Source organism: Acanthopagrus latus, chromosome 6 (genome assembly GCF_904848185.1).
Source record: "Acanthopagrus latus isolate v.2019 chromosome 6, fAcaLat1.1, whole genome shotgun sequence".
In the NCBI taxonomy this organism is placed as follows: domain Eukaryota; kingdom Metazoa; phylum Chordata; class Actinopteri; order Spariformes; family Sparidae; genus Acanthopagrus; species Acanthopagrus latus.
The window spans coordinates 7,325,295-7,352,347 of NC_051044.1; the positions used below are offsets into that span (position 1 = coordinate 7,325,295).

Sequence of the window (27,053 nt, forward strand, 5' to 3'; positions counted from 1 at the left end):
ATATCTCCCTTTGTTGTTCTTTAAGGTCAGTTTGTTTATTAACAGTTTCAACCTGCTTTACTTGGTTTATACTTGGCGGACCCTGCCATCTTTCTAACTCCAAACAGTGCAAGAACAGCTTCTTTATCTTTTTCACTTGTGGACAAAAGTAATATTTCAGAGTGTGTTTAATATGGTAAATATTACAGTTCTGTGTTTGACTTTCCTCTACAGAAACCACACAGTGTCCCTTCAAGCACAACAATACTCATTTTGCATAATATTTTCTTTATTCACAATATGGTCCTCAATACAAAAGGCAGATAGTGGTCATGACATACAGGTACCATTACAAAATGAAGCGCTAAAACAGAACCCCAAATAAATAAAGCCCACTTACAATCACAATATTTTCTCCTTAAACGGTAAAAAAGATTCAAAGTCTTTGAACACAGGTCAATTTAATTAAAGAGTGTAGTTTGTAAGAAATGACCAGAGCTGCTAACTGATGCCCGCTGAGTAAGAGTCAGCATTCCTGCACTTCCTGTTCCCTCGTCACAACGTCAGTTAGTTTATAGAATGGGGTTTGAGTTAAATGCCTGAAATGATTAAGGTGATTTTTACGTTTTGTTCTCTGACATAAAATGCGTCAGTGAAAACCCCAGTTTGAGTTTCAAAGCGTTTGTGTCTCAGACAAGGCGGGTGCTAAGAAGTGGCTTTACTGGTGGACGTTCGTTGCAAATTACTGTGACTCTAACTTAACACCTTCAACACTGATTCATTAATAGTTAAGTATGTATTGAAGGAATAGTAAAACGTTTAGTGGCGGTGATGCTGTTGTCATGCGACACTGATGTACAGCCTAACGTTAGATTTTTACTTCATTTCATTTATGCTTCAAAATCATAAAACAGGTGTTCATTTGTTAAGATCGTCTGGCTGAACAAAGTATGTACGTATCATAAGCATGTTGTTAGCAAGTAGCTCAGTTAGCCACAGATGCCCTAGCTGACGGGAGTCTGCCTGCACTGCTAGCTTAGCGTGCTAACATCAGTTGACATTTCTGAAACACAATCCAAATACATCTTTAAAGTAACTTAACACTGTTGTTTCTTCACATTCTGGTGAAATATTAGTTTTCTATATTAGTCTTTGAACATTTTAATCTAAAATGTTGGTCACATCTTACAAATTGCCCCTTTAACACAGCTGGACACTCATTTGACACCTGTTTTACAGTTAATTGTACTAATGTACTGATGAGGAACATCAGCCAATAAAACTAAAAGAAAAAATATCTACATCATCATCGTCTGCATTTGACTCATTTACATCTTTCACTTTGTGTCGACACATCTGTACAAGTCACACGAGGAAATCTGGATGCCACAGAAGCCTGAAATGATCTCAGGCCTGAGCTCACCGCTATATTTAACCACATACTGAGGAACATTCTGGCGTCAAAGGTTAGGCACTGGGCACCTGCAGAGGCACCAGTAATGGTGTGTGAGCGATTGTCAGAGCATCTCAGGCTTGTGAATGACTGCTGAAACTTAAGGAACACAAGTTTCCGTCTGAAGGCACGGACAATGATGAATCTGTCAGTAGGTTCGCACTTTTTTTTTGTAGATGAGAGGCTTTCTGCAGCAGACGAGGGGAGCATCTGGTCTCCAGTGTCCGACTGTTAGTGGTTTACTTTTTTCACATTAAGACTTGATTTTCCACAGCTGGAATTTAAGAAATAGAGAAAAAGAAAATACATTACCCTCATTGCACCGACATCTTGCAAAACAACACAAACACATCGATATTAAACTAATGTCTGTGAGAATGGAGCGAGAGTCAGGAGACTCTTAAAGTAGCTCTAAAGACCACTGACTAACAATGTAACTCATTTGTTAAACTCATTCACCAATAGAGAAGTAAATAAAGTCAGGGTTAATTAGAGGTGCTTGTCGGCATATATGCGAGCTTTAGGACAGCCACGCCAGCAGTTTACCCCTGCTTCCAGTCTTTATGCTAAGCTAAGCTAACAGCTACATACTTCTTTCAGACATGAAGTAGATCTTTTATTCTAACTCTCATCAAGAAGGCAAATGAGGCCATTTCTCAAAATGTCCAGCTAATATTCAAAACATTTCCTGCCATAATTAAGGGCACTTCGACGTGTGCCAGCATAAAATAAATGTAATTAAAGGCTCTCTTTAGATCATTGTGTTCATCAGTCATATCCTGTTTTTTTTGCGCGATGCCATCTTAAAGCAAGAAGCCTTCTCTAAGATATCACTGCAGGTTCTTAAAACCAAAAACAGCTAGAGCCGAAAATGCAACAATATATGGAAAAGGTCTAAGTTAAATCTAACTTTAGAACTTATAGCTCAGCAGTTGACATTAAACGACTGTTCTCACAGTGCTTTATATTAAGTGACGTGTCCTTTTCATCTATCTCGTTCTGTCTTCTCGCAACAAGGGGTTTTACTTTTGACATTTAGCGGAAAGACTCTCACTCTGATGTTGAAGCCCAACAGGTCACTGACCACAGCTGACACAGCGGACAGGATGACCACCCTGGTGATGTTGTAGATCAGAGGGTTCACAGTCAGACCCAGCAGTCTGAATGGAGTATCCAGCTCCTGTGGGAGGTCAGCGAGAAGATAATGTTATGATGACATTTGGTTAAATGCTGTGTGCAGCTGGAGATGAAGTTGAGTATAAACAGTGGTTTGAGACACAGTATCAATGAATTCTCATTATCAAAAAATAATTCTAATTAGTATAAAAACTCTGCCTGTATTGTTCTTTGACTGGATTAAAATAATTTATATACAAGTATACAAAATATTTTACACTCTGAAAACAATCAAACGTAAAAAGGTTTTGGCTCTGCTGGTGGAAAACAGTAATTATTTCTTATCTATAGGTGTGGAATATTTTAAAAGTAGGGAAAAAAGGGTAAGATATTAAGTAGTATTTTCTAAGAAAAGAAAAAGAAAAATCCTCTGAATTCAGCATCTTAAATGTGATTGTTTTCTTTTTTCTTTATGGCAGTAAATCAAATATCTTCGACTGGTGGAAAAAACAGACATCATCCTAGCCTTTGGGAAACACTGATCTACATTTTTTCATGTTTTTTTTTTTTATTTTTTTTTTTAACTAAACCATGAATTGCTTAATCGAGAAAACATAATAATTAAAAAATGTAAGCGATATTTTAGGCTTACCTTCATCAGTTTTGTTGCAAGTTTCAAAACGTTGTTCACTATATTGAGTTCCTCTTTCTTATTGGGCTTTTTCTCCATCTTGAGATACAAGTTAATCTACAACAAACAACAGTTTCACATTTTGTAAATCACAACATAGTAATTCATTTTAACCTGCATTAAATGATTAAACTGATCATGAAACAGCTGGTGGTGTTTCCCATCGTGCTGAACCCACTGAGAAATAACCAGTGGCTCCATGTTTTGCAGACGGTTACCTGCTCAGTGAGCAGCACTGAGGAGTTGCTGTATTTGGAGTTGGTCTCTGAGCCCAGTGTAGCCAGCCGCAGCAGAAAGAGGATGAGGGAGGAGGCCCACACCATCATCTCCCAGTTTATCAGAGGCTCTAGGAATGTCTTGTGGTTGTGCAGAAGCTGAGGAAGAGCACAAGCAACTCTATTTATAGTCTCTGCTGCTGTGAAAATGAGGATAAAATATATTTTATCTGACCTCTCAGGCTTATCTTCAGTCAGGTAATATGATTACATGCTAACATGTTTGCTGCTGCCTTGCTGTTATTTCATATCTATTCAACGCTCACACAATTTGAACAAGGATATTAAATTTGTGCTCTATAAGCAGATCAGATCTGTTCCAGCGGATATGACTGACCTGGGCGCAAATGATGAATGAAAAGGAAAGCGCCAACAGGAAGATAGTGGAGACGATGACGTCAACGGAGCGCTGTGGCCCTCGTCTCTGCAGAGAAACAAGCAAGTTAATGAATACACGTAAATGACGACCCCCCCCCAGTGGTGAAACAATGTAAAGTAATTAAAGAACAGCAGCAGAATACAAACCCTGAGGAAAGAGCGTAGTGACAACCACATCTTTATGTTCTGGACTTTCTTCAGCCTGAAATGAGGGATCTCTGATTTCTTAGCCTTGCGTGCTGAAGTGATGTGGCTGAAGAACTTGGCAAATAAGAGTCTCTGTGGGGAGGAAACATGGACGTACACTGTCAGAGATACAAAGCACAACACGGAATTTAACAGTCCTGCAAAGAAAGCGTCTCGTGGGTGATTCTCGTACAGATTGTAGACACCACCTCACAACTGCCACTAGAGGGAACACCAGCTTGAGTGACTGAATGGTGAGTGAGGATGAAGCGGCATCTTAGATTAAAAAAAACCCTACAATTAATAATTCATGTTCTTTAACCCTAGATGTTCTTGATGAGTCTGGCTAGGCATCACAAACTGCATTGTACTGTCTTGTTCATTTCAGAAAAAGTGGTTTACGTTTTTTGACACTATGTCCGCACATTTTCTGTATTAACACTTCATGCCAAGTTCATGGTTAATTACACTTTGGCAATAGCTGAGGTTATGAGGAAAATGTATATATTGTTTTAGCCAGTTTCTAGGAGGGAGTTTTATTTGAAGGCGTTCATCTCCAATTCCAAAAAACACAAATGCAATCACCTGCAAACCAAATGTTTGTAGACAGTGTTTCTGAGCACATGTAGTAATATCCTTTACACAATACCACAAAGTGGTAAACCTTGCCCTGTCCTTGCTGATGAAGCAGAAAAGCACATTTTATAGACAGTCATGATACTATCACCTGACACAAACAAACCTGTTTACTTGTGGAAATTAACAAACAAGCATTTGTGGAACATTCAACAACTTTCCCAGTCTTCAGTTGCTCTTGTTCCACCTTGTTTGAAATATGATGCTGGTATCAAATTTAGGAAAAAGCATACATTTACAAGTATCAATAAAGTTAATGAGGTTAGTTAGGGATACTGGGATATGGACGCATATCTGCATGTGCATCGATGTGCAACAAAAGTCAAATAAAATGTGTCGCATTATTATTAGGGAACAAAAACATTCACCAAACACACAATATAAATTTGGATGTCACAGAATAAATAACACTAAAATACCCCATTATTCCCTAACTAGTTTTGAGTAGTGTTCTGTCTTTGAACTGTTGAGCTGAACTGATTTCACATGAGTGTGTGGAAAAAGGATAAACAATATCACATTCTGCTTTATTTATGTTTCACACAGTGTCCCAACCTTTTCGTAATCAGGGATGTAAATTAAGCTGAATCTGTGGGTTTGTATCAGGTTATGGCTCTGATGAAAAACTGCAATGTTCAATGGGTTAAAACAGAAGCCATTTTAAAGTACAGCTGTACATTGGTAGGTAAGTAAAATCTCAGTTTTGTTGTTCCTTCTTTACCAGCGATGTGGAAGGATGTAAAGAGTGAGACCACGATTTGAACAACATGATTTCAAAGCTCACCTGTTTGTACGTTCTCTCAGCTACACACATCATGAAGAAGAACAGTCCAGTGAGGCAGACTCTCTGCACCGTTGTGATGAGGAAAAAGGCATAGGCCCTGGCATCAGGAGGCCCCATCGCCATCTCTAAGAACTCTGCGAGAGACAAAGAGCCGAGGCTCAACACGTCCAGATGCTGAGCCAGGCGGAAACCAAAGGGAAGCAGCGCCAGGGTGGCTGTCATCAGCCCACCAAGCACAAGATAACCCATACCCTGCTCCACCAACTTCACCTGAGAATAAGAAGCATAAGACAGGAGACATGTCATTATGATGCACCATTTTTATGCTGATAACAGCAACAACAGAAATAAAGTGATAGTAAGATGTAAGAAAATAAGTAGGTGTAAATACGACACTTGTACTACGTACTACAATATTTTGGCTTTAATCTCCTGTGTTACGTTACTCCAAGCAATCTTACCCACAAGAATAAGACCAATATAAAGAGGATAATGCGCACCCGTGTGAGGATGATCCCACTGATCTCCAATACTGACATGTCTGCTTTCTTACACTCGCCCTGCTCCCATATTATGGCGCTGACACGGTCTCTGGATGGGTGACATGCCTGAAGCCAAGACATCTGGTTCTAAAACAAAAACAATAAATAACATCCAGTTTATTGCTCGTTTCCGATGTGGAATAAATGCAGCGTTGACTTCTGCAATGGGCTTAAACTAGCAACAGCTGTTTTTGCTGTCTGCCACCAAGAACAGAAATCTCACGGGAAAAATGAGGGCTGACTGGCAATGTATCAATACAGTTTACCGACATGCTGACTCTGGATATCATTAAGTACAATGTAACATAAGAACAGTCGAGAAAGACCATTTAAGATTTTCTTACTCCGGTGATTCCCTGCTGTAGACTCTCATCATCACTGCTCAGAGTGGTGGTTTGTGGGATTGCCATACCAGCGTTGTACCTTCCGTTCCCCTCACTGTCACTGCTCCCCGTCGAGGCGGTGTCAGGCCCTTGGAGAAGCTCCTCCCACATTGTGTCGTCAGTGTCGGAGGCAGGACGAGGGTTGACGTTTGGCCTGAGGCGCTCCACCTCTCGAGGCTTCGCCTTGATGGATGGCCCACTCCCTTCCTGTTTCCATCAAACAACTTATGTAGCACACATCTAACTCCAGCTTATTTACTGTAGTGTAAACTTTAGCTCTGCAATACTTTTTTACCTGAAGTCTTACTGTGGGTTTGGGGTTAGGCTTTTGATTTCTCTTCCTAACAGTGGACACTGGGCCAGTCGTCGGCAGGGTTGCAGCAGGGTGTCTCTCCTGATGAGGTATTGGATGAGTTACTTCCACTAGTTGTACTCCCTCCTCTTCCTCACTGGAGAGCTCGTCTGATGCCCCAAATCCTGACTTCCTTTTGTTCTGTGAGAGAACATCAAGACACATATGCATCTTAACAATGGCTATGTTTACCTGCACAGTAATTCTCCAATATTATTCACAATATGACAATATTGAGAATTTGATACGGGTCATGTAAACCCCATAGGGCATTTGGATATTCCAAACTAGTCCTTATTGAATGTTGCATTTTCTGATTAAGACATGTGGGATAAGCTGGTATTATTCTTGTTTTAGGAGCATTCTCTGTACAAACAGCGCCTAAGTTTGGGTTGTTACAGCAGTGTGCGATGCACAGCCTCTTGCTTGTTAGCGATATGCTCTGTGCGTTTCTTTTAAACATTATGAAATACTTGGAAATCAACAGGTTTATGAATAAGAGCAAATATCACAATGTCAACATTTCCAAAAAGGCTGTTGAAATAATCAAAGAATGTGGCACTACCGGCAGGATACTTAAAATAAACATATTTTTCCACATCTACATTTTGCTGTGATTAACAACATGTTAGGGCACATTTACACAAAATATCAATAGACTTTTCATTTTCATTAGCCATGTAAACAGCTTTATTATAGGAATGTTGTCTTTTTTAGAATATGAGATATAAAACTGAATATTTTGTATTCAACAATATGCACAATGTGCTTTTATCGATGTTGGTGTCATTTGTCTCCTGTATTCACACAAATTCAAGTTAGAATAAATCTGCCTTTCTATGGATATCAAGAGCACATAAACAAAACAAAACATTTGAAGACATAACAGATTAGGACAAATAATGCTCAAATTGTTGATATGGAAATTAAACTACTTGTCCAAAACAGCCAAACTGTCTGTACTGACAGTTCCCATTTTGCTTCATGCCACAGTTCTGATAGTGACAAGTTTGAGTGACTGTACCCTCCTCTCTTCGTTCCTGTATAATCGCTGGCTTTCTTCAAACTGCCAGGACCCCTGCTGCTCTGTGTCCCCGCTGTCATTCTTTTCTTCGGATTTTTTCAGCCCTCTGCCCTTCCTCGGCCTGAAGGAGACAGAGTAAAAATAACATTCAATAACGAGAGACTGTAGATACAGCATTATAAAATGAAAGTTTCAGCGAGGCTGAAGTGTGGAGAATAACAATAGGTTGATTAAAGGTCTATTTGCGTTTTGTAATGTAATGTGCCAAGAGGTGAGAGTGTGTTGGTGAAGGCAAATGAGTGTGCAGTGCCTAACAATGAGACAACCACCTCCTCCTGCGCGCAGGGCTGGTGGTGCAGCTGGCAGCTGGACTGCCCGAGGGCCACCGGCTGGACTCGGTCGACACAATCTGGCAGTGAACAGTACCCAGCAGCAGCATCAGACACATGGGTCCAAACACCTCGCTGGCACTCGCCCCAGGGACCTCCAAGTACAGCACCACTGCTGCCACTGAGGGGAGCAAAACATTTGCCAACAGCAAACAAAACGGTCTCTTAGGGGAGCCATTATAACAGAATTCATGCTCACTAATGAGGTCTTTCTGTGGTGAGCAGGTGTGATTGGTTACATGTTTATCGTTGCACATAACTGAATGTACACTGTGACAATTATGATGCTAAATATACAACATATCAACAACCATGTACTGTATTTTTTTTTCATTTTTCATTTTGTTTCCGATAGTTAGCAAAATCAAAAGAGAAAATCCAAAAACCCTTCAGCATCCATCGGAAGGATTTTTTTTACTGGAATTGCAGTAATGTTTGAATTGTAGAATTACACACACTCAGAATATAACTGTGCAATAAAAGTCTTTTAAACAGGAGCCACAGTGTTTAACGTGTGCAGACTCTCTTTCTGCTGGCGTTAAGACCATGACTTTGTGTGCATCCTGTTTCTTAATACCATATTCATTCATGCAACCTTTGTTTAAGCATCTATGTAACGGGGATCTATGTAACAATTTGTAGCAACACATTTTTAATGACCATATGAGAGCAGACTGCAATGTAATGTGAAAAATGAAACCTTCCCCATCTCTCAGTTGTCTATACAAGCCTGTGGATGATTTGTTGACCGGCTGAGGGGTCAGATTTTCACTATAAGCACGTTTTCCAGTGCCTTATCTCAGTGCCTCTCTCTCCTCCAACATAAACTAACAGTTGGCTTCCAGCACAGTGCATAGGTTTAGCAGGACAAATAGTAAAAACAATCTTTCCAGTCACTGGAGTTAAAAACTGACCAGGGTTCCAATGTAACATAGATGTAATAAAAGAGGGGAATTTTCCGATCAGGGCTTCAAAGATGAACGGATAGTAATGATTATTACATCTCTCAGACTGAGAGGGCTAACTGACCTTATCAGTGAGGCGGCAGTGCTGAGTATTGTAGCTGTCACCAGTACTAAGTCTCAGGACTGAGTTGTAGACAGAATCTGTCTGAGTGTCTGGAAATTACGTCACCATAATCCAAGATAGCCAGAAAAATTATTCAACAACTTCTTCCTATAAAACAAGGATCAATGAATTTATTTCTAAAAGAAAAATAAATTTGTTTGTCAAAATATACAGCTAGATTACTGATGTGGAATTTAGATCAAAAACTTGAATTCAGTAGCTCTTCCTATATGTGATCTTGACAATTTAGAGTTTGAGATTACAACAATCTACTTTTACTAATCTTAAGAAAACCATAAATGTAGTTCTATTCCCATTGAGTTTCATTTTGTGGATTTAAAAACACAGGACTGATTGGTACAGAGACACAGTAGAAGCTCGTGAACAGATTCTATCAAAGCTCAAACAATAAGCAGAACTAAATCTTGAATATGAATGATGTCAAGACAACGCAGCAAAGGCTGGTTTATAACGTGCAGCCTGTAACTTGTACCCTGGTTCTTGTCATTATGCAAATGTTTACATTTTCATATTCAGAAACTAACAACCCCAGTGTAAACAGAAACTAACCTTGCATGAAGTACAGCATGAGGATACATGAGGAGACGGACTTGGAGGTCACCTGGATCCACCACTGGAAGAAGAAAGGGAACAGCAGCACCCTGACCAGACCTTTCCTAGTCAGAGCCGTCCAGGGACTCTGTGGTTTGGCTTTGCTGAACGTTGATCCTGAGGGGAGGAATGAGAAAGTCTCTTACACAGCTCCAACAAAACCAATAGAAACTTTTATCTATAACTACTGTTTGTTTTGTTGCTGTTTGTTATTTTACTTTTGTTATTTTACTTCTTTAAAGGAACTATTGAGGGACAAAACAAACAAGGTTATATCACAGAAATTACAGAAAGTAAAGATACAAACAGGGACAAATTACATACTAGGGTGGTGTGGTACGTTCTGAAGACGGAGGCAGAAAATGTATTTGTTATTGTCTAACGGTTTGTACACAAGTGTAGTAAACAGATGGAGAAACTACTCTTCATCGGCCCTCACCTCTTACTAAGTCGACATCGATGAGGTCTGGTTTGATGTGACCCGTTCTCTTTGGTTTGCTGTCCAAACCCTACAGGAATGGAGAGAAGCATTGCTCGATTCAACGGTAAAGCACAACAAAATTAAGTAAATATATATTTCTTTACAGAGGTTTGTAGGTGTCTTACATTTAGATCGGTCTGCACCAGAGATTTCTCCCAGACTTGTTGATCGTAGGCCCCGATCTGTGACAAAGCACACATTTTATCAATCAATTACCCTCATTAACAATGACTTTGAGGCAAACAAAACAGAGCAGAGAAAAAGCAATAACAAGGAAAAATGCTGACAAAGTAAAAGCAGCCCCGTAAAAGGCTAGTAAGAACCCAGGGCTATTAAACACATTGGATCATTTGAAGATAATTCAAAAAATGTGAAATAACATTCAAAATGCAGTTATAAAATAGTCAAACAGTCACAATTAAATCATTGAGTACTTCCATGTTCCAACCTGACTTGTGGAACTAGCATGAGCCACACAGTAGAGCGGTTCTGATAAAGCCTGTCGGAGAGATGAAGCATGTCTGACGGATAATGTGGTAACTTTTCAGTAAGGGCTTTAAATATAAAAAAAGATACAAGTGAATATCACCAGTTATTTTCTTAATTATTATTTTTTTTTTTAGGGAAGACCACCCAACCTTTTCATATATCATATAATACAACTATGTGTACCACTGGGGGTCAAACTCAGTCAAACTGAGGTTGTTTATCCGAGTGTCTCAATAAATACATGGAGCTTTATGGCAGTAAAACCTGCTTCAATTAAAACGGGTAATTAAAATGAATGATTTAAAACTGACAACAGATTGGACTTAGTAGTGTAACAGTTCGGCAGCAGAAAACACCTTCTTTTGTGCTGCTGCTCAAACGTGTCGCACATGACTCAAATGAGAATCAGACGAAACGCCTCAGGGCTCATAAGATGAATTAAAAACTGAATCAGGGTTTGGCTCTAATGACAGTCTTGAGCACTGACAGGCTTTTAAAAACCTAGGTACATGTTTACACATCTGGTCAACCCACTTAACAGGTTAGGACGTGTTTGTTTTCATCAAGTTCATTTGCTCTGTGTACAGCAAATCACAGAAAGGTAAACAGGGAAAAAAGGGGGGGAAAGGCCTCAGGATGACAGGGAAGATAACAAGTGCGTAATAAAGTAAACTATTACAGCTCAATCTTGAACATGTGCACGTTTTCTTTTCTCTGAAAACATGACGATTAAACCTCAGTCCTTCAGAATACAAATACATCAATCCCTTAGCATTTCATACGTCTAGATGTTCCTGTGTAAATATCACAATATATCTCTTTAGAAACGTAGAAAAACATGTGTGTCTTTCTGCCTCACCTTCTCTTGGTACCAGGCTATTCTGGCCATTGTGATCCGATGCTGGAACCAGTGAAGTGGGACTCAGGTCATTTCACACACAGCGCAGGGCAGACAGAGGACTGGGCAGAAATCCAGATTTGTTCACTAAACAACGAGGGACACGGACACATTGACTCTGAGAGAAAAGCCACACAACTAGAACAACGATTAACAAATACCAACTGAACATAAAGTCGACTTTACACGAATTATCACGGACTAGTTTAGCCATGAAACAACTAACGCTAAACAAAAAAATCTGTTGACGTTAAACCAAACAGTTGTAGCCGAGCACGGGCTAGCTAACAATAGCAGCCTGTTAGCAAGAGGAAAATATAACTTACCTGATATAAAACAGTCGATTTGGCACAAACTGCAGAACACCTCTACTAATCATCACAAATCGTTCGTTAAATACTCGGTCATCACTTTCAGGGGCGTTGCAGCAGCGTCTTGTTGTCAGATTGAGCGGAGTTCTCAACAGACGTTAGCTACGCGCTTTACGTCAACGGCTGCTTTTCGACGCGCTGAACGGCATTTAAACGCCACATTTAATAAACTCAAGCTTCTCACGATAATGTCTAGTTACTAGTTACTTTTATTTGAGGTGGTCTGAACTCCTCTAACTTCACTGTTGTTTAACATTTGGCTCAGTCTTCCGCTTCCCTTTTCCGGGATTTGTTGTGCCTATTGGAGGTTAGTTTTTCCCTACGCACTGTCTCTCAGGCGGAGGTTGCGCTCGCCCAGGCCGCATTGAGAGGCATTTTCCGGAGGTAAAACGGACACACAATAAAGTACTACCATTGTCTTGTATGTTAAATCGATAATTCATGCCGACATTTTTTAAAACATTTGACTGATGGAGCTTGTTACATACTCTTAAAGAGAAAGTGCTACCTGACAGGCAAGTATGAGGACAAAAAATACCCATAAGTGTTTTCCTGAAGTTATTCCCAACATTTCAGCCAATCAGAGCGCAGCAATAGAGGCCGAGAGAAGCAGTTCAGATTTAGGGCTGGAAATAATAATTACTTTAATTATTAATTTATTCTGCCCATTTAATTTATTTTCACAATTAAGTGATTGATCTATATCCTATATTTGATCTATATCCTAAAGACCAAAGGGTCATCTTTAAATCTGGGACTGTAGTTAAGATTTTAGACACATTATGTCTAACCATGTGCCAAAATAAACGTTTCATCTTTTATCTTAGTTTTAATTTTACATTGTTAGTATAATGATCAAACTTCCAAAATATATTCCCACATAGTATCCTGAACAGCTGCACTCCCACCATGCAAAGAATACAATTCTGGTTGATGGAAAGAAAAAAGAAAGAAAAAATCACATTTTTTTTCAATACATTGTTTTTTCAAACACAGACACAGTTTCAATATACACACATGACCCACAGATATGCAGTTGTTTCAGAGAAATATCAAAGATATGCCACATAGTCAGGTTATGTGCCTTGCTCAAGGGCACTTCTCAAGCTGGAAAGATGGGATGTTTGGAAAAATTACTTAAATTAATTCTAAAATTCAGATTCTGATAATTGACTAATTTTTTTATTTTATTTTTTGCCTGCATACAAAATGACCATAAACCCCATGGCAGATGCATGTATATATATATACAGAGAAAACCCTGTTACATCATCGCAAGTCTCTACAGTCTCTGACTACTTTCTAAAGGGTCCATTGCGTAGCTAAATGACAGGGATTTGTGCAACAGCGCTCAAAATAATGAAGTCTGAGAGTACGACTCTGCTGTCTTGCAGGTCAGTTGACAGCCTGTCAAGATAGAAAAGGACTCATTTGTCACTCGACTCCTGATTGTCTGCTGACGGTTGGTCTTGCTCGGCTGCACACACGATCTTCGCCTTGACCTTCTTGTTGGAGGAGATGATGAAATAGGGGCTGAGAGAGGCGTAGCAGGAGGAGAAGAACACCCTCATATCAGCCACCACTGGCGACACCTTCGCCACCGTCAGCATGTAGATCCAGATCACGTTATCAATCCCGAAGAAGACCACGTAGAGAACCACCAAGGTGACGACTGTTTTGGCAGCCCTGGTCTCTGCCCCGGCACCCTGGGAGCGACGGATCCCTCTCACCTGCCGGCTGTGGCGGTGGAGAAGCAGCAGGATGTAACCGCTCGAGCCTAACATCAGAGCCACGAAGGCAAAGTCCCTTCCAGAGACGGCCACCCCATTGATCACATAGGACAGGTTGTCTCTGAAGTCTACATGACAGAAGCCCAGGTTGAGAGTAAAAGCAGGGACGGTGCCGTTTCTTGGAGCCATAGAGAAGAAAGGAGCTGCGATGCATATGGCCATGTTGAGAAGCCACAGCCCTGCAAACGTGGGGAGGACCAGGGAGGGAAGTGCAGGCTTCAGCCTCGACAAACGAGGCCCAGCTGGGGCGATGGTCACCGCCTGAAACACACTGAGCATGCAGGTGATGCAGACTGACAGAGCCCGGCCGATGCGGTAGGCGTAGATCACCACCTTACAGCCGGGGTCGTTCAGCAGGTCCTTCAGCCCAAACACAGTCATCGTCTGGGGGACGCAGCGGGTCAGAAGCAGCATCAGGTTGGCGAAGGCCAGGTGGCACAGGATCATGTCCACAGGAAGGAGCTTGGGCTCGGTGTAAATGATGTGGGCGTACGCCAGCAGCACCACGGTGTTCCCCAAAATGCCCATACCTGTTTGCAGGAGGAAGGAGACCCCTTTGATGGTCACACACAGATCCATGACATCGAGGCCTGCACCTGGGATGACGTTCAAACAAGACAGAGAATCAAACGTTATAAAAACACTGCACACAAGAAACATCAAGCGCGAAACCTTTTGACCACGACAGCCGAACAGTGTATAAAATGCTCACCTGAAGTTACAAGTCCTTTGTGCATTAGCTGTTTAACAGCCTGTGTAATTGCAATTTATAGCCTTTAATGCCCCTCGAGATCACTGGCCAATGTTGCAGCGTTCAGCCCACAGTTCAGTTTGGCAAATTAAAGCAACAAACTAAATCCGACTCAGATGGTCTCTGAGGGGCAGCACTGCAAAGGCAGCACGGTACCTCTGAAGGATACACTCAAACTTTCACGTTCCTCTTAAAAACAACAGCCAGGCACACATATGAGAGTTGAACTCCCTTTTCTTGCTGTAATCATCTTAACGTCCACACTGACTGTGAGGAGATAAACCTCCCACAATGTTTTCGAGGGAAGAGGTGGACGATGAAATCCACAGTCCGGTTGTGTACAGAGATGTATACCAAAGTTATTCTGGAGATATGAGGCCTTTAAAGTTTCAAGTCTTTTGAGTGTGAAATTCTCTTTGTGTTTCCCGGAATGTGTTTCCTTACTGTGCCGCTGCAGAGGGTTCACAACTCAAAGAAGGAATTACTGATTACTGGAATTACTTACTCTGAATATTGCCTTTTTTTTGTTGAAGAAGGTGTTTTTACTAATAATGCAGAAAAGCCCCAACATAGCAGTAATCAATGAACCAAGATCCAGAACAAATAACCCCACCCTCCCCTCAACATACAAGAACACATAAAGAGAGGGAGATACTTAAAGAATACAAATGAATTAATTAACATGCGTGACACAAGGAGGGCAGCAGAGTGTAATTCACTACAAGGTAAAATGATTTCCAGGTGGCGAAGGAATAAAATGAAGATCTCTTGATGAAACAGGGGATCTTCTTCAATTGTTAACAGTACATAGTATCATTAATCCATCCATCCATTCCCCAAAACAACATACCTGAAACATAGGATGACCCTTCTGGCAAGGTGTGAGCATATTTAAAACAATATCGGTCTGGGCTCTGCTTAGGTCGACACCTGGAAGAGTTTATCCAAATATCGCCATGGGCACAGATCTACTGCAGAGGGGATGAACATGGGGTTTGAAACGACAGTCAGTGTACTTAACAATTGGATTTGTTCTGAAGACACAGATTGGGAAAGTGGCAAAGATAAAGAAGTAGACTGGATAGTGGAGTCAGTTCTCTTTCCGCCATGACTGTTGTTTGATGGCAGACTTTAGAAATCCTTCAAGTTTTAATGTGAAATCCTTATATCTGTCACAATAGGACATTAATTTGTTGAAATCTCTTTTCTGAGGGAGACCTGGCCAAGATGCAAGTTACAGGATATTAAAAAAAGGTCAAAGACAGAGGGACATGGGAGAGCAGTGGGGAATTACAGAAGATACAGATACAGAAGCAGAAGCATGACGATCAAACTTTAAACACTCATGGCATGAGCCTGCAAATAACCCCTCTCTTCTCATATGAATGAAGGTGCTCCAGGCTGAACATCAACACGGCACTTCAGATCACTTTTTACGCTTTAATGTTGCTCATCATCATAAAAGTAATGGAGCTTGCCTCAGCTCACATCAATAACATACTGTATGTGAAACCTTGTGTGGATCCTAAACTTGAGTGGTTTTCTAATTCCTACACGTCAGCTGTCAGTTTCTTTAGACAGAAAGACTGAAAGTCAGTCCTCTGAAATATTATAATGCTTTTCCCTGGCGGAGTTATAAAATAGAGTTGAACAACCCCCCCGGAGACAACAGTGTGCGGTTATTGTTGATGCAGAAGCAGCCTGATGATGCCTTGAATGAGCCATCAAGAGGCTTTTACATGCACAGCTGGTGCTTTCGCCTGCACTCTTCTCCTCCTTCATGTCCTGGGAGCGTGTTAAAAGACACAGAGGAGCAAGACAATTAGCCGTATAACAATGCATGTTTGTACTAATTGGGGGCAGAGGGACAATCAGCCAATATTCATTTATGCTCTTAAACTCTAAGCACCGACATATGCTACAGCATGAGTTTAACTCGCTTTTCAACAGCATCCACATGAACTTACATTAAAAGTGCTTTAACCTTTTTGCTCTAGGTTGCAAAATTCACACTGCATTTGGAAACAGTGCTGTTAGAGAAGCTTGTTTTTCTCCTGGGAGTGTGCTTTGGAATAAAGCATCATCAGATGTGTTATTTCCCTGTGTGTGTGTGTGTGTTTTCTTTTTCTTTTTTTTTTCTTTTTTTTTTTTTACATGTTTACATGTTCAGAGAGCTAATTAAAATGGCAAGTTCAAGCATGTCTTTCTCTGGGGACTGCATCATATACTGTGTGCTGCATGCCAAGTTTAAAAATCTTATTTTTTTTCTCCCTCCCCTGACATGTTTTTTGTTTAAGGCTGATGTAAATTGTTTTCGCCTTTTGCATTAATTCCATCTCAATTTAACATTAACTAATTCCATTAAAATGATATCATTAAACAAAAAGTTTACATCTATATGACATAATACCAATGTTGTAAAATACCCGAAGGTCTTGCTTTAGTTCAATAACTTTAACCATTTTAAAAAGTAATCTGTGCCTACACCAATCAAGATTATTGCTCTGTGAATGTTTTTTTTTTTGAATGTTTTTAATTTCTTTGCTTTTACCTCCACTGTGGACTCAATATGTGTACAGAATTTTAATCCAAGTGAATTTCCATACTGGGACAATAAAGTTTATTGTTGGTATCATATACTTTCATATCCTATCATTTCCTATTTCATCAGAGCCTGTCACTTCATTTCGTGTCATATCGTATCGTATCGTATCGTATCGTATCGTATCGTATCGTATCGTATCGTATCGTATCGTATCGTGTTGTGTCTTATCGTATCAAATCGCATCGTAAAGGTTAAGATAATAAAAGTCCTTTTGTAAAAGTGAGAGTCACTAATACAAATAGCACTGGAGTAAAAGCCTTTGGGTAGCTGTATGTATTTTAGTATCGAAAGCATTCGTAAAGGTAAATATGCATATATACTCTACTGGTCAACTGTTTAGCAGCCTAGCTGATTATTGAATTTAATATTTCTGATACAGCATGAAATCAAATAAAACTATTGGAGTAAAAAGTAAAATATTGGCCTCCAACATGTAATAGCATGGAAATATAAGGTGACAGAACATTCAAATATTCAAGTAAATACGTCAACATCGTACTGAGGTTCTTGTACTTGAATGTCATAAAAACTAAAAGCACAATGTTTTGGAGTTTTTTTGCAAGAAAAATGTGACACATCAAATTGAAAGAAACCTGACACAAGAAAAACAATCCTGTCTGCTACATAACTGAACTTGTGACATAATGTGTAGGATCATCTGAAATCGGGTCATTTCTCAAGTGTTTAAGTTCGCTGTTTGCATGTAACTTGAGTTAGTTCAGAGATATGTCACTTTTTAACCTTTTGCTGGTGAGGGCAACGGCTTTGGCTGGTGAAAAGGGAATATTCAGCGCACCCCTGACTGCGCTGGTTAATCTGTCCCACAGCAAAAATGTGGTTTAAGAGGCTTTTGGCTTAGCAGTCTCCTGTCTGATATTGACGGGCCTCCGACACTTTATTTGTATTGAAGGGGAGGGGAGTAGAATTGACCTTGTATCACCTTAAGAGTTTCACTCCATTTCTACAGGATGCAAACTTACTTTTTCTACATTTCTCTATAATGCTCAGTCGAAGTGCCTTCCCCATCACGCCAGATCATTCATCAGTTTATGTATCATCAGTTTCCTCCTTTAATAGTGTTTGTTTACTGTTGTTTGAGGACTACCCTCAAGACTGTTTACCATCCGTTTCACTAAATATCCCTTTGAGGACAATTAAGTTCAGTTTGAGGCGATATAAACTGTGAAGGTAAAGTACAGCTGTGCAGGAAGGAGTTTGCTTCTCTATACTGGAGTCAAATTAGCAATATCACCATTTAAAATATTCCATTACGAGTACATGTCCTGCTTTAAAAGAGTAAATGTACGTACACAGCTTAAAAATAACTGTGTATATTAAATATCACTGTGTATATCATATAATTGGAATATATTAGCATCATTGTACTGTTTGTACAACTGCTTTATTTTAAAATTGGTGAAAGTGTAAAAGTGTCGTATCTTATATGATCATATGTTTTTGTAAAGAAACTATAACCATTTAAAATAATTGTGGTGCAGTGGAAACTACAACCTTGTCCTCTGAAAAGTTGTAGAGTTGAAGTATAAATCAGCATAAAACTGAAACACTCCAGTCGAGTACCTCAAATTTGCACAGTTATTAATGCGATCCACGGCTGAATTAAGCATTTATAACCCAACTTTCAAAACCTGACACCCTTGAATATAAATCTAATGAGGTTATTTCACATGTTACTAATGCCGTTAATGGCCATACTGATGCATTTCCTCTTCTCACTGGAGGATGTGTCTCATCATGTACTCAGGCTTAATATTCATTACCAAGTCCCTGCTGTCGGACAGTTAAATCACGCAGCCCGCCTGCACTGATGTGCCCTTACAACATCCTCGCAGTTTTGGTTTAATTCCATTTTAAGAACTTTTTATTGCTTTGCATGAATTACACAATCATAAATTGGATGCTAAGTCACCCTCTACGAACGGAACTGTGGGTGATCCATCATGCCAGCTGAGTGGAACGTCCTCTGGCTCTCACTTTGTTTCAACTCTCTCCACTGGAGGACACTGTGGTGTTGGTGTTTGACTAACCAACACGAGACAGGTCTCTTTAATAGGTAGTGGCTTATCAGAATTGATTGCAGAAATGAAAAATACAAAAATAATGTCACGGGTATTATAAGGAAATCTAAATTTAGGCGAGGTAATTATAAAAAGGTATTCAACGGTCTCCAAAAAAATGACACTGAGAAAGTCTTTTAATCTTTTAGTATAAACACGAGTATAATAGATATTATCTGCTCATTAACTCCACTTTCTCTGTCCGCCGGTTGGATCTTAATCCAAACACAGCTTTCTCCGTGTTATCCTGTCGAAATCCAGCGAGGGGACAGAGGCAGTCATCTGGATTGATCTCAAGTAATTGGAGGCCGATGGGAAGAGAAGTCAATGGAGCATGAAAAACAAATCCAACAACTGCTACCTGCTTGCAAGTATAAGAACACAAACAACCTGACTGCTTCAGCAGAGAGGGATCAGGGAGAGGGTCCACTTCAGACCTTGATGGTTTTGACTCTTGTCAGGTAGGAGCATGAATGTCTGTCCTGATATCATTTTGAATGGCAGAGACAAATAAATACTTAGTTTTTTAAATGTTCTACTCCTGCAGGGATGGCATCAGATGAAGTTATCCGCGGGATGCTCTATCTGTCCCTCACCATTGTGGGAGTCCCAGGTAACGCTGCGGTCATCCTGGCGTTCCTCCTCCTGGTCTACCACGAGAACCGCCTCCTCCCAGCTGATGCCATCGTCCTGCACCTGGCCTGCGTCAACCTGCTGGTGGTGGCCGTTCGCTGTCTGCTGGAGACCCTGGCCTCCTTCCGCCTGGCCAGCATTTTCGGAGACTTGGGCTGCAAGGCTGTGATCTTCATCTACAGAACGTCTCGTTCCCTCTCCATCTGGCTCACCTTTGTCCTGAGTGCCTACCAGTGCCTGAGCATCGCCCCTCCTGGCTCACGCTGGGCCTCCTTCCGCGCCCTGGTATCCCACTATCTGGGCTTTGTGTTCCTCCTCCTCTGGCTCATCAACACCTGCATGAGCTCGGCGGGCATCCTCTTCTCCTTCGGCACCCAGACCAACTCAACCCTTATACACCATGCCATCAATGTACAATTCTGCTTCGTTCACTTTCCCTCGAAGTTATCAAGAGACGCAAACGGGGCAACTCAGGTGGGCAGAGACGTGGTGCCCATGGCCCTCATGACTCTCGCCAGTCTGATCATCCTGGTCTTCCTCTACAAGCACAGCCAGCAGGTGAAGGGGCTCCGCAGCAGCAGCGGTGGCGCAGCAAGCGGGGGGGCCGAGCAACGAGCTGCCAAGGCCGTGGTGGCGCTTGTGACCCTGTATGTGATCCTCTACGGGGTCGACAACGGTCTGTGGGTGTACACCCTCACCGAGGGGAAGACCATGAAATCTGCGCTGATCTCTGACCTGCGCATATTCTTCTCCTCGCTCTACGCAGCACTCAGCCCCGTGGTCATCATCGTGTCCAACAGGAAGGTGAACGGCAGGCTGAGGTGCACAGCGCAAGAGAAGCCGGTTCAGGAGAGAGCCACGAGCCTCTCGACTATGTGAGGCCTGGTGGGTTGGCTGGTTATTGACAGGGCAGCAGAGGAGGATGATGCAGACTGGGTCATGTATGGGTCCATCTGTGTTTGTGTGTATTGGGGCGGGAGTTGCAGGGGGAGACTCTTTTTTTTTCTGTGTTCGGAGTGGTTGTTAATTCATGATAATCAAATATTTATTAAAATATTTCATTTATGAGACAGGCATGTTGTGAAATTACTGATGAGGGTTCAGCACCTGCAGCTCAGGATGACTCTTTTCTCATAATTAAGGAAGAAAACTGTCATAACAACCCCGTTTCTCTACACAGGTCTGCATGAATTCCAGGCCGATCTGCCGCCATTGCTGCTTTGTTTGTTTATTCGTTATGTTCTCTCCATCTTAATTGGACGGAAGAATTATAGCCGGGGATGACTCTGTAGCTGTCAAATGACTTCCAGCTGCCCATTTAACTATAATTAAGGCTTTGAATAGGATCTGGGAAATGTCCCGTGCTAATGAGGCAGGTTAATTGTCCCAGAGAGAATTGGTTAAAAAACCTGATGGGGAAACTATATTCTTTAGAGGAAAAAAAATGATGAAAAAGAAGCTATTACTCAATACTGAATCACTCAATACAATGCCGACTATGTGTGCGTAATAGTTCCGTGGGGGACTTTAGGGACACAAAGACTCAGTTTTTTTTTTGGCACAAGCCCCGAAAAGGTTTGCTGTAGATGTGGCAATGTGGGAATTTAGGAGTCATTATGTAATTGCCATGTCTTGGAGAAGCAAGGGCGGGAAGACAGGGCGAGGACATAACAACCTCTGTGAGTGACAGTCCAAAAGACATAAAAGTGGGGCTGCCAGCACTCCGTGATCCAGCAATAACTTTAAAGTGCAATCAATGTGACGCTATTCAACTGCTGTCGCAGTGCAGGTGAGGAGGAGGAGGAGGAGGAAGAGGAAGAGAAGCCCCCTTTCTGTCTGTGCTTGTGCAGAACTGTTGCATTCAACATCAATGCATATCAAAGTGCATAAAATCAGGTTTTGACAATAAGCAAACATGCATTTTTATTGTAAAGGAAGATTGCATTAAAAACCCTCCACGTTGTTTGGAAAGCTCCCTCCAGACGACTAATTCCATGTGTCTTACTCTTCACGCCACTGAAATCTGATTGGCACTTTACACAGACTCCGGTGGAATGAAGGATAGAATACATGGATGGTTTCATTAGAGCAGCGAGTGTGCAGGCGCCTCCGGTGAGGAGTCACTGGGAGCTAAAAATCTGTTGACACCACTGATTCCCCTCAACGCTCTCGGTGATGTCATCCTCTCTTTTTCTGTCGGGAGAAAAAGAGAAGCGGCTGATTAGTTAAAAGGAAGGAACACATGAAAAACAGGTTCCATCTGTGTCTTGTGTTCACGTCTCTGAGCTGTGTGTGAGAGAAGGGTGCGCCAGGCAGGCCTCCGCCTGCACAAGACAGGACCTGTCTTTACTGCTCTCCGTCCCTCTAGAAGCTTTTGAGCCCAGCAAGTGCAGGGTGCTGTTAAACACGTAGAGACCAAACCCTCGCAAATGTAACCATCTATTACTGACTCACTCTCAGATCACCTTCAGCTCACACCGTTTCCCTGCACAAGTCTTAAATCTGCAGCTAGAAGAAGAACTTGCAAAAGCTGATGAATGTACCTTGTTGTGATCTGTTAAAGCCTCCAACTGCAGCTCACCTGCTCAGGAGAAAAAATAACACAACAAAGCATTGTTTACCTAAGAAATAAAGCTACAAATGCTGGTGTGTTTTTTTTTTTTTATCCATAGTTTGACAAAAAAGCACAACACAAACCTGTACAGAAGTCAAACACAGAAAAGCTCTCAACTTGTCCATAATGGTCGGCTAAAGAAGTCGAAGGGTTGCAGTAAATCCTGCCAGCCGCCAGCCGATCAACCCCTGCTGTTCCTGATGTCAGTGTGTTTACCTGCACCAGGTACAGGCATTTTTGTCCCCGTGTCCACCAATGGCGACGCAGCAACGCTGCTAAACCTCGCCCCTTTTTCCTGCCTTGAAGCCAGTCCACACCCTAATCCAAATGTCCTTTTTCACTCAGGAGCTGCATGCTAACCCTCTCCTCCCCCGCACAAAACTTTTACACAATTACACAAACACCAGGAACTGAATCACTGCAATCACTGTGTGTGAAACGTGAAGAAATGTGCGACGCACGGGGGGCAAACGGACAACCGACATGCAAACAGTGTCAACAAGCATAATTCAACCTCTCAGAATGAGACATTAAATAATTTTTAAATCATCATTAACCTGTTTGCATCTAAATCACCTATTAAATCTTAAGTTATTATTGTTATTAATTCCATAAACATTCTCTGTGATGTTTTTTTTTCACAGTTAAGAAGAGTTCTGGCTGACTATGGCAAGTGGAAACTTTGGTGAAAATGTAATAAACACATCCTGCGGTACTTTCAAAATCCCAATTTTATGGAAATGACGGACGTAATAAGCCCTTTTTTATGTTTGCTGATACCGTCTTTGCCTTTCCTTCAAAGGGATGTTTCTCGAGGCGTGTTGTTTAGAGGATTTATTCCCTGTTTGAGTGAAGCTACTGATGGAGAATGCCATAGAAGAACTGTACTCTTAAGTAAAGCTCATTTAAAATATATATATATATATATATATATATATATATATATATATATATATATATATATATATATATATATACTGTATATTTTTTTTAAAGTGCAGGACTGATTGTAAAAAAGTGCCAGAAGTGGGTTTCACTCACATTTATGGTGTTCCAGTGGACGGCAATAAAGAAAATATCTGAATTATGTAAAGGCGACGTGCTCTGAACTCTACCTCAGAAAACCTGCCGAGAGGTGACACAAGTCTAACGTGACTTTTTTGTCATTTTTTTGCACTCTTAAGTTACAGAGTTGTGTGTGTGTGACCCATTTCCATGCATCCACCCAGTTTAACTGATTCCCTCAGACAGAGAACAAACACAGTCGTGTCTCAGCTTGCCTGGAATGCTGCGCTGCACGGCAGCAAGGAGCTCCCAGTTCAAGATGGTGAGAAGGAGTCTCGCAAAAATTGAGGTGAACGTTTGGCCTGTTCCGTCTTGATAAATAGTTCAGTTTAGTTGCACAAATAGAAAATGTTAGAACAGAGCGCAGGACAGGTCGCGAGCCAAAAATGCCTTATGGTGAAACTCCCAATATGAACACCAATAATCACGCTGAAAAGAAAGAAAAGTGACGATAACGCAGCGAAACAAGACTGAAAGGGGCAATTTACACCCAAGGTTGCTATCTTTTCAAGTTGAGATGCGTTACAGTGAAATCCATGAATTGTTAAGTATAATTCTTTGCTAATTAGAGTCATTTTCAGATGTCTTTTAAATAAAGATAAGGTAGACGTTGCTTGTAGTGATGAAAGGAGAGTGTTTTAACATTACATTACAGCGAATATTGATTAAAGACACTACTGAAGAAGAAAGCCTTGTGAAGTATGAATGGACGTCCCAGGAAAACTTCTGGACAGTACGAGACAAATCACGAGTTAGGTGAACAAAAGTAGACATGAATACACAAGTCTGGCAAAAATGTCCACACAAAGAGATGATTTGAAGTTTGTATCATCTGAGAAGAGGAGAGAATGAGAAGAAAACGTCTCCCGAATTAAGAGAATCTTACTGAGATAAGTGGAACATGTGGTGCCTCAAACAGTGATACAGCAGACAAAACCAGAATGGCCCTCAGTAGAGTGCACACCTCCGCAAAAGCCAAACAGTTCCTGTTAATTCAATGAGGTCTAAATCGAATAAATACACCAGATTAGATACAGTTAACGAGAATGATGAAAAATGCCCCATCTCACGATCTTAAAGAACGTGAGAAAAAAAACTCTTAGATCCGTCCCTTTATCTTAGTCCTCCATCGAAGTTTCGTGGCTGACAGGACACGAGCAAAGACACAACATGCTGGGGAATCAGTCACTGAAGAAAATCCTGAGATTCCACTTTAATGTCTGCATAAATCTGCAGGTTCTGGTGTTGATGTACGTGATTTTACCACTCCAGGAAAAATCTGACATTTTGGGAAATACAGCATACTGATTGAAATACGATGACAAAATCGATACCACTCCCATTTTGCAGGCCAGCTAGAGTCAGGAGGAGTTAGCTTTGCCCTGTTCAGGGGAAACAACAAATCTCTTCACTAATCAAAGTGTCGTACCTGGTTTGTTTGATCTGTACAAAAAAACTGCAGTGTGATAATTCATGTGTGATGCGGTTTAACAGACAGTTTAGTTCGGACAGAGCCAGGCTAGCTCTTTCTTATTTGACAGTAATTATGCTAAGCTAAACTAAGGTTGATATGTGCTAGAAAGTGAATACGCTTGTGACCTTTTCCTTTAAATGTAATCTAGATTCAGTTTGGTTTATAGAAAGGTTACAAGACAAGGAGAGAAAATATTAAATGCAGGTCGCAGTCCAGATAAATAGGAGCGGTGAAGCTAATCTACTATGGCAACGGCTGCATAAATCTATGACAGGGAGGCTGTTTAGCCATTTACGCCCATTTCCAGTGTGCCAGTGAGGACATGGACCACAATGAAGGGGGATGGGGTGGGGTGGGGTTTAAGGCTCTGAGGCCCCGGGGGCAGCAGCCTGCTGCAACTCCACCACTCTCAGGTAAGATATGCATTGCTGTGCTGAGACTTGAAAGACATTCAAGATGCACTGCTCCCTATCCAGAAGTGAATCACCGTATAAGCAAAAGAAAAAAAAAAAAAGGAAAAAGAGAGGAGGGAGTGGAAAAGACAAGGCTGCCGAGTTACGAGAAAAAAAACAAACTCCATAAACAGGCATGGAAATGTTGTCATGTGAACCTCTGAGAAACAAGTGAATATTAATACTCCTTTCACCAAAAAGACGGGAGCCACAGTTCGAATTGGCTGATGTGAAACCAGAAACCTGCCCCGACCTGAACCAAGTATCAGTATGTGCTTCGTCAGTACTCTAAATATGTGGCTTATAATTTATTACTCCGGGGTGAATGAGTTTTTGTTTTATCTTTATTCAGGTTGTCTCGCTGAGATCAAGATCTCTTATTTGAAGGAGAAAGATACATTTCAAGGGAGAAATAAATGTATATCAGGAAGGAAAGGGCTTCATTGGCATGTCAGTTTGCAGAGATTTATCCTTTGATGAACCAATCCAGCGTCCCTCAGGGACACTGATTCATGCTGAATGCCGTGTGAATGCATAAACCCAGGACCCAGATTGTAATCTCTTTAAATGATAGCAGTTAAAAGGCAGCAGGCGCATCGGGGCTCAAACCGGGGGTTTGAAAGTTGCATTAAACTCCAGGAATAATTGTGAAGCTCTGTCTGGCGACTGCCGGCTCAGTTTGTTTCTTTATTTTTGAAAAGAATGCCTGAAAAGAAATGGAAAAAAAGGGCAAAACTCACGGTTTCCTCACTCAAAGACATCCCCAAACGTCATGCAACACCCTGACACTGTGACATCAACCAGGTCTCTACATACATGATCGGGATATTTACATCATGTGTACGAATAACGCTGAATTATTGATGTTCTGAGTCGTACCGTATATGTGAGAGTCCCGTTTTTGCATTTGTGGAGGTTACTGGCTCTCAGTTGAATACTGCATGCGTTACAGATACGGAGAGCTTCCTCTCACCTGAGGGGAAATAACACACACACTGTACCTGTGAAATATCTTTGGAATAAAGTCAACAGTGAAGGTTTGCTGTTTTTCCAAGTGTTGCATGGGAGGATCGATACCACTCTCATGTCTGTATGGTGAATATGACGCAGGAGTTAGCAGCCAGTTCGCCAGCATCGCATTAACTAGCCTGACTCTTCAAAAAAAAAAAAAAAATCAAATGTAAATGAATTATTTTAAAACTTACACCCTGGTTTCAAACTTATTAAACAAAACAGATCAATTATGTTAAGATGGGAGCTCTGCAGTTCTTCTGGGCTCAAGTCGGGACTGTGCTTTGAGTACGTTGAAAATTCGCTCATATTCCGCCCTTCTCAGGTGCGATGCTATGGAGACCGTTGAAGTCAAGGCTGCTGGTTTATTCATCATTTTTCATCCCTCTCTTTTCGAGCAGCACTGGATCACATCACTAAGTCAAATCTGAGTTTGAAGAGAGACTGAAGTAAAAGATGTTAAAAAAGTAACC

General features: G+C 41.1%; 3 protein-coding genes across 5 annotated transcripts; 1 reads left to right on the forward strand and 2 right to left on the reverse strand.

Annotated features, from left to right (window-relative positions):
* Window positions 1-250: 250 nt before the first annotated feature.
* phtf1 (putative homeodomain transcription factor 1) lies at window positions 251-12,355 on the reverse strand. Its single transcript, XM_037101634.1, has 17 exons — window positions 12,063-12,355; window positions 11,698-11,823; window positions 10,475-10,531; window positions 10,308-10,377; window positions 9,827-9,985; window positions 8,129-8,309; window positions 7,800-7,920; window positions 6,719-6,916; window positions 6,385-6,630; window positions 5,999-6,127; window positions 5,499-5,768; window positions 4,040-4,171; window positions 3,852-3,938; window positions 3,458-3,613; window positions 3,201-3,296; window positions 2,487-2,612; window positions 251-1,706 (listed from the first exon to the last, which is right to left on the reverse strand). The coding sequence occupies exons 2-17, from the start codon at window positions 11,725-11,727 to the stop codon at window positions 1,686-1,688; spliced, it is 2,079 nt and encodes a 692-aa protein (XP_036957529.1). The 5' UTR covers window positions 11,728-11,823; window positions 12,063-12,355; the 3' UTR covers window positions 251-1,685.
* A 58-nt stretch (window positions 12,356-12,413) lies between these two features.
* On the forward strand, window positions 12,414-20,843 carry LOC119021380 (olfactory receptor class A-like protein 1). Of its 2 annotated transcripts, none has more exons than XM_037101638.1 (2): window positions 12,414-12,491; window positions 19,563-20,843. In XM_037101638.1, exon 2 carries the CDS (start codon window positions 19,881-19,883, stop codon window positions 20,841-20,843), a length of 963 nt encoding a protein of 320 aa, XP_036957533.1. In that variant the 5' UTR covers window positions 12,414-12,491; window positions 19,563-19,880. The 2 variants fall into 2 exon arrangements, with proteins under 2 accessions (XP_036957533.1, XP_036957532.1); XM_037101637.1 differs by lacking the exon at window positions 12,414-12,491 and adding an exon at window positions 18,357-18,441.
* LOC119021379 (olfactory receptor class A-like protein 1) lies at window positions 13,184-15,563 on the reverse strand. Of its 2 annotated transcripts, none has more exons than XM_037101636.1 (2): window positions 15,499-15,563; window positions 13,184-14,493 (listed from the first exon to the last, which is right to left on the reverse strand). In XM_037101636.1, exon 2 carries the CDS (start codon window positions 14,474-14,476, stop codon window positions 13,535-13,537), a length of 942 nt encoding a protein of 313 aa, XP_036957531.1. In that variant the 5' UTR covers window positions 14,477-14,493; window positions 15,499-15,563; the 3' UTR covers window positions 13,184-13,534. The 2 variants fall into 2 exon arrangements, with proteins under 2 accessions (XP_036957531.1, XP_036957530.1); XM_037101635.1 differs by lacking the exon at window positions 15,499-15,563 and adding an exon at window positions 14,610-14,870.
* Window positions 20,844-27,053: the final 6,210 nt, after the last annotated feature.

Bases quoted from the DNA above. Each gene is read 5' to 3' on its own strand.
- LOC119021380 (XM_037101638.1), top strand. From the start codon at position 19,881: ATGGCATCAGATGAAGTTATCCGCGGGATGCTCTATCTGTCCCTCACC.
- phtf1 (XM_037101634.1), bottom strand. From the start codon at position 11,727: ATGGCCAGAATAGCCTGGTACCAAGAGAAG. The intron at 6,917-7,799 runs GTACAGTCACTC...GTTCTCTCACAG, and splicing joins ACAGGAACGAAGAGAGGAGG to AACAAAAGGAAGTCAGGATT. The intron at 5,769-5,998 runs GTGCGCATTATC...TCTTATTCTCAG, and splicing joins GTGGGATCATCCTCACACGG to GTGAAGTTGGTGGAGCAGGG.
- LOC119021379 (XM_037101635.1), bottom strand. From the start codon at position 14,634: ATGCACAAAGGACTTGTAACTTCAG. The intron at 14,494-14,609 runs GTGAGCATTTTA...ACGTCATCCCAG, and splicing joins CAAAGGACTTGTAACTTCAG to GTGCAGGCCTCGATGTCATG.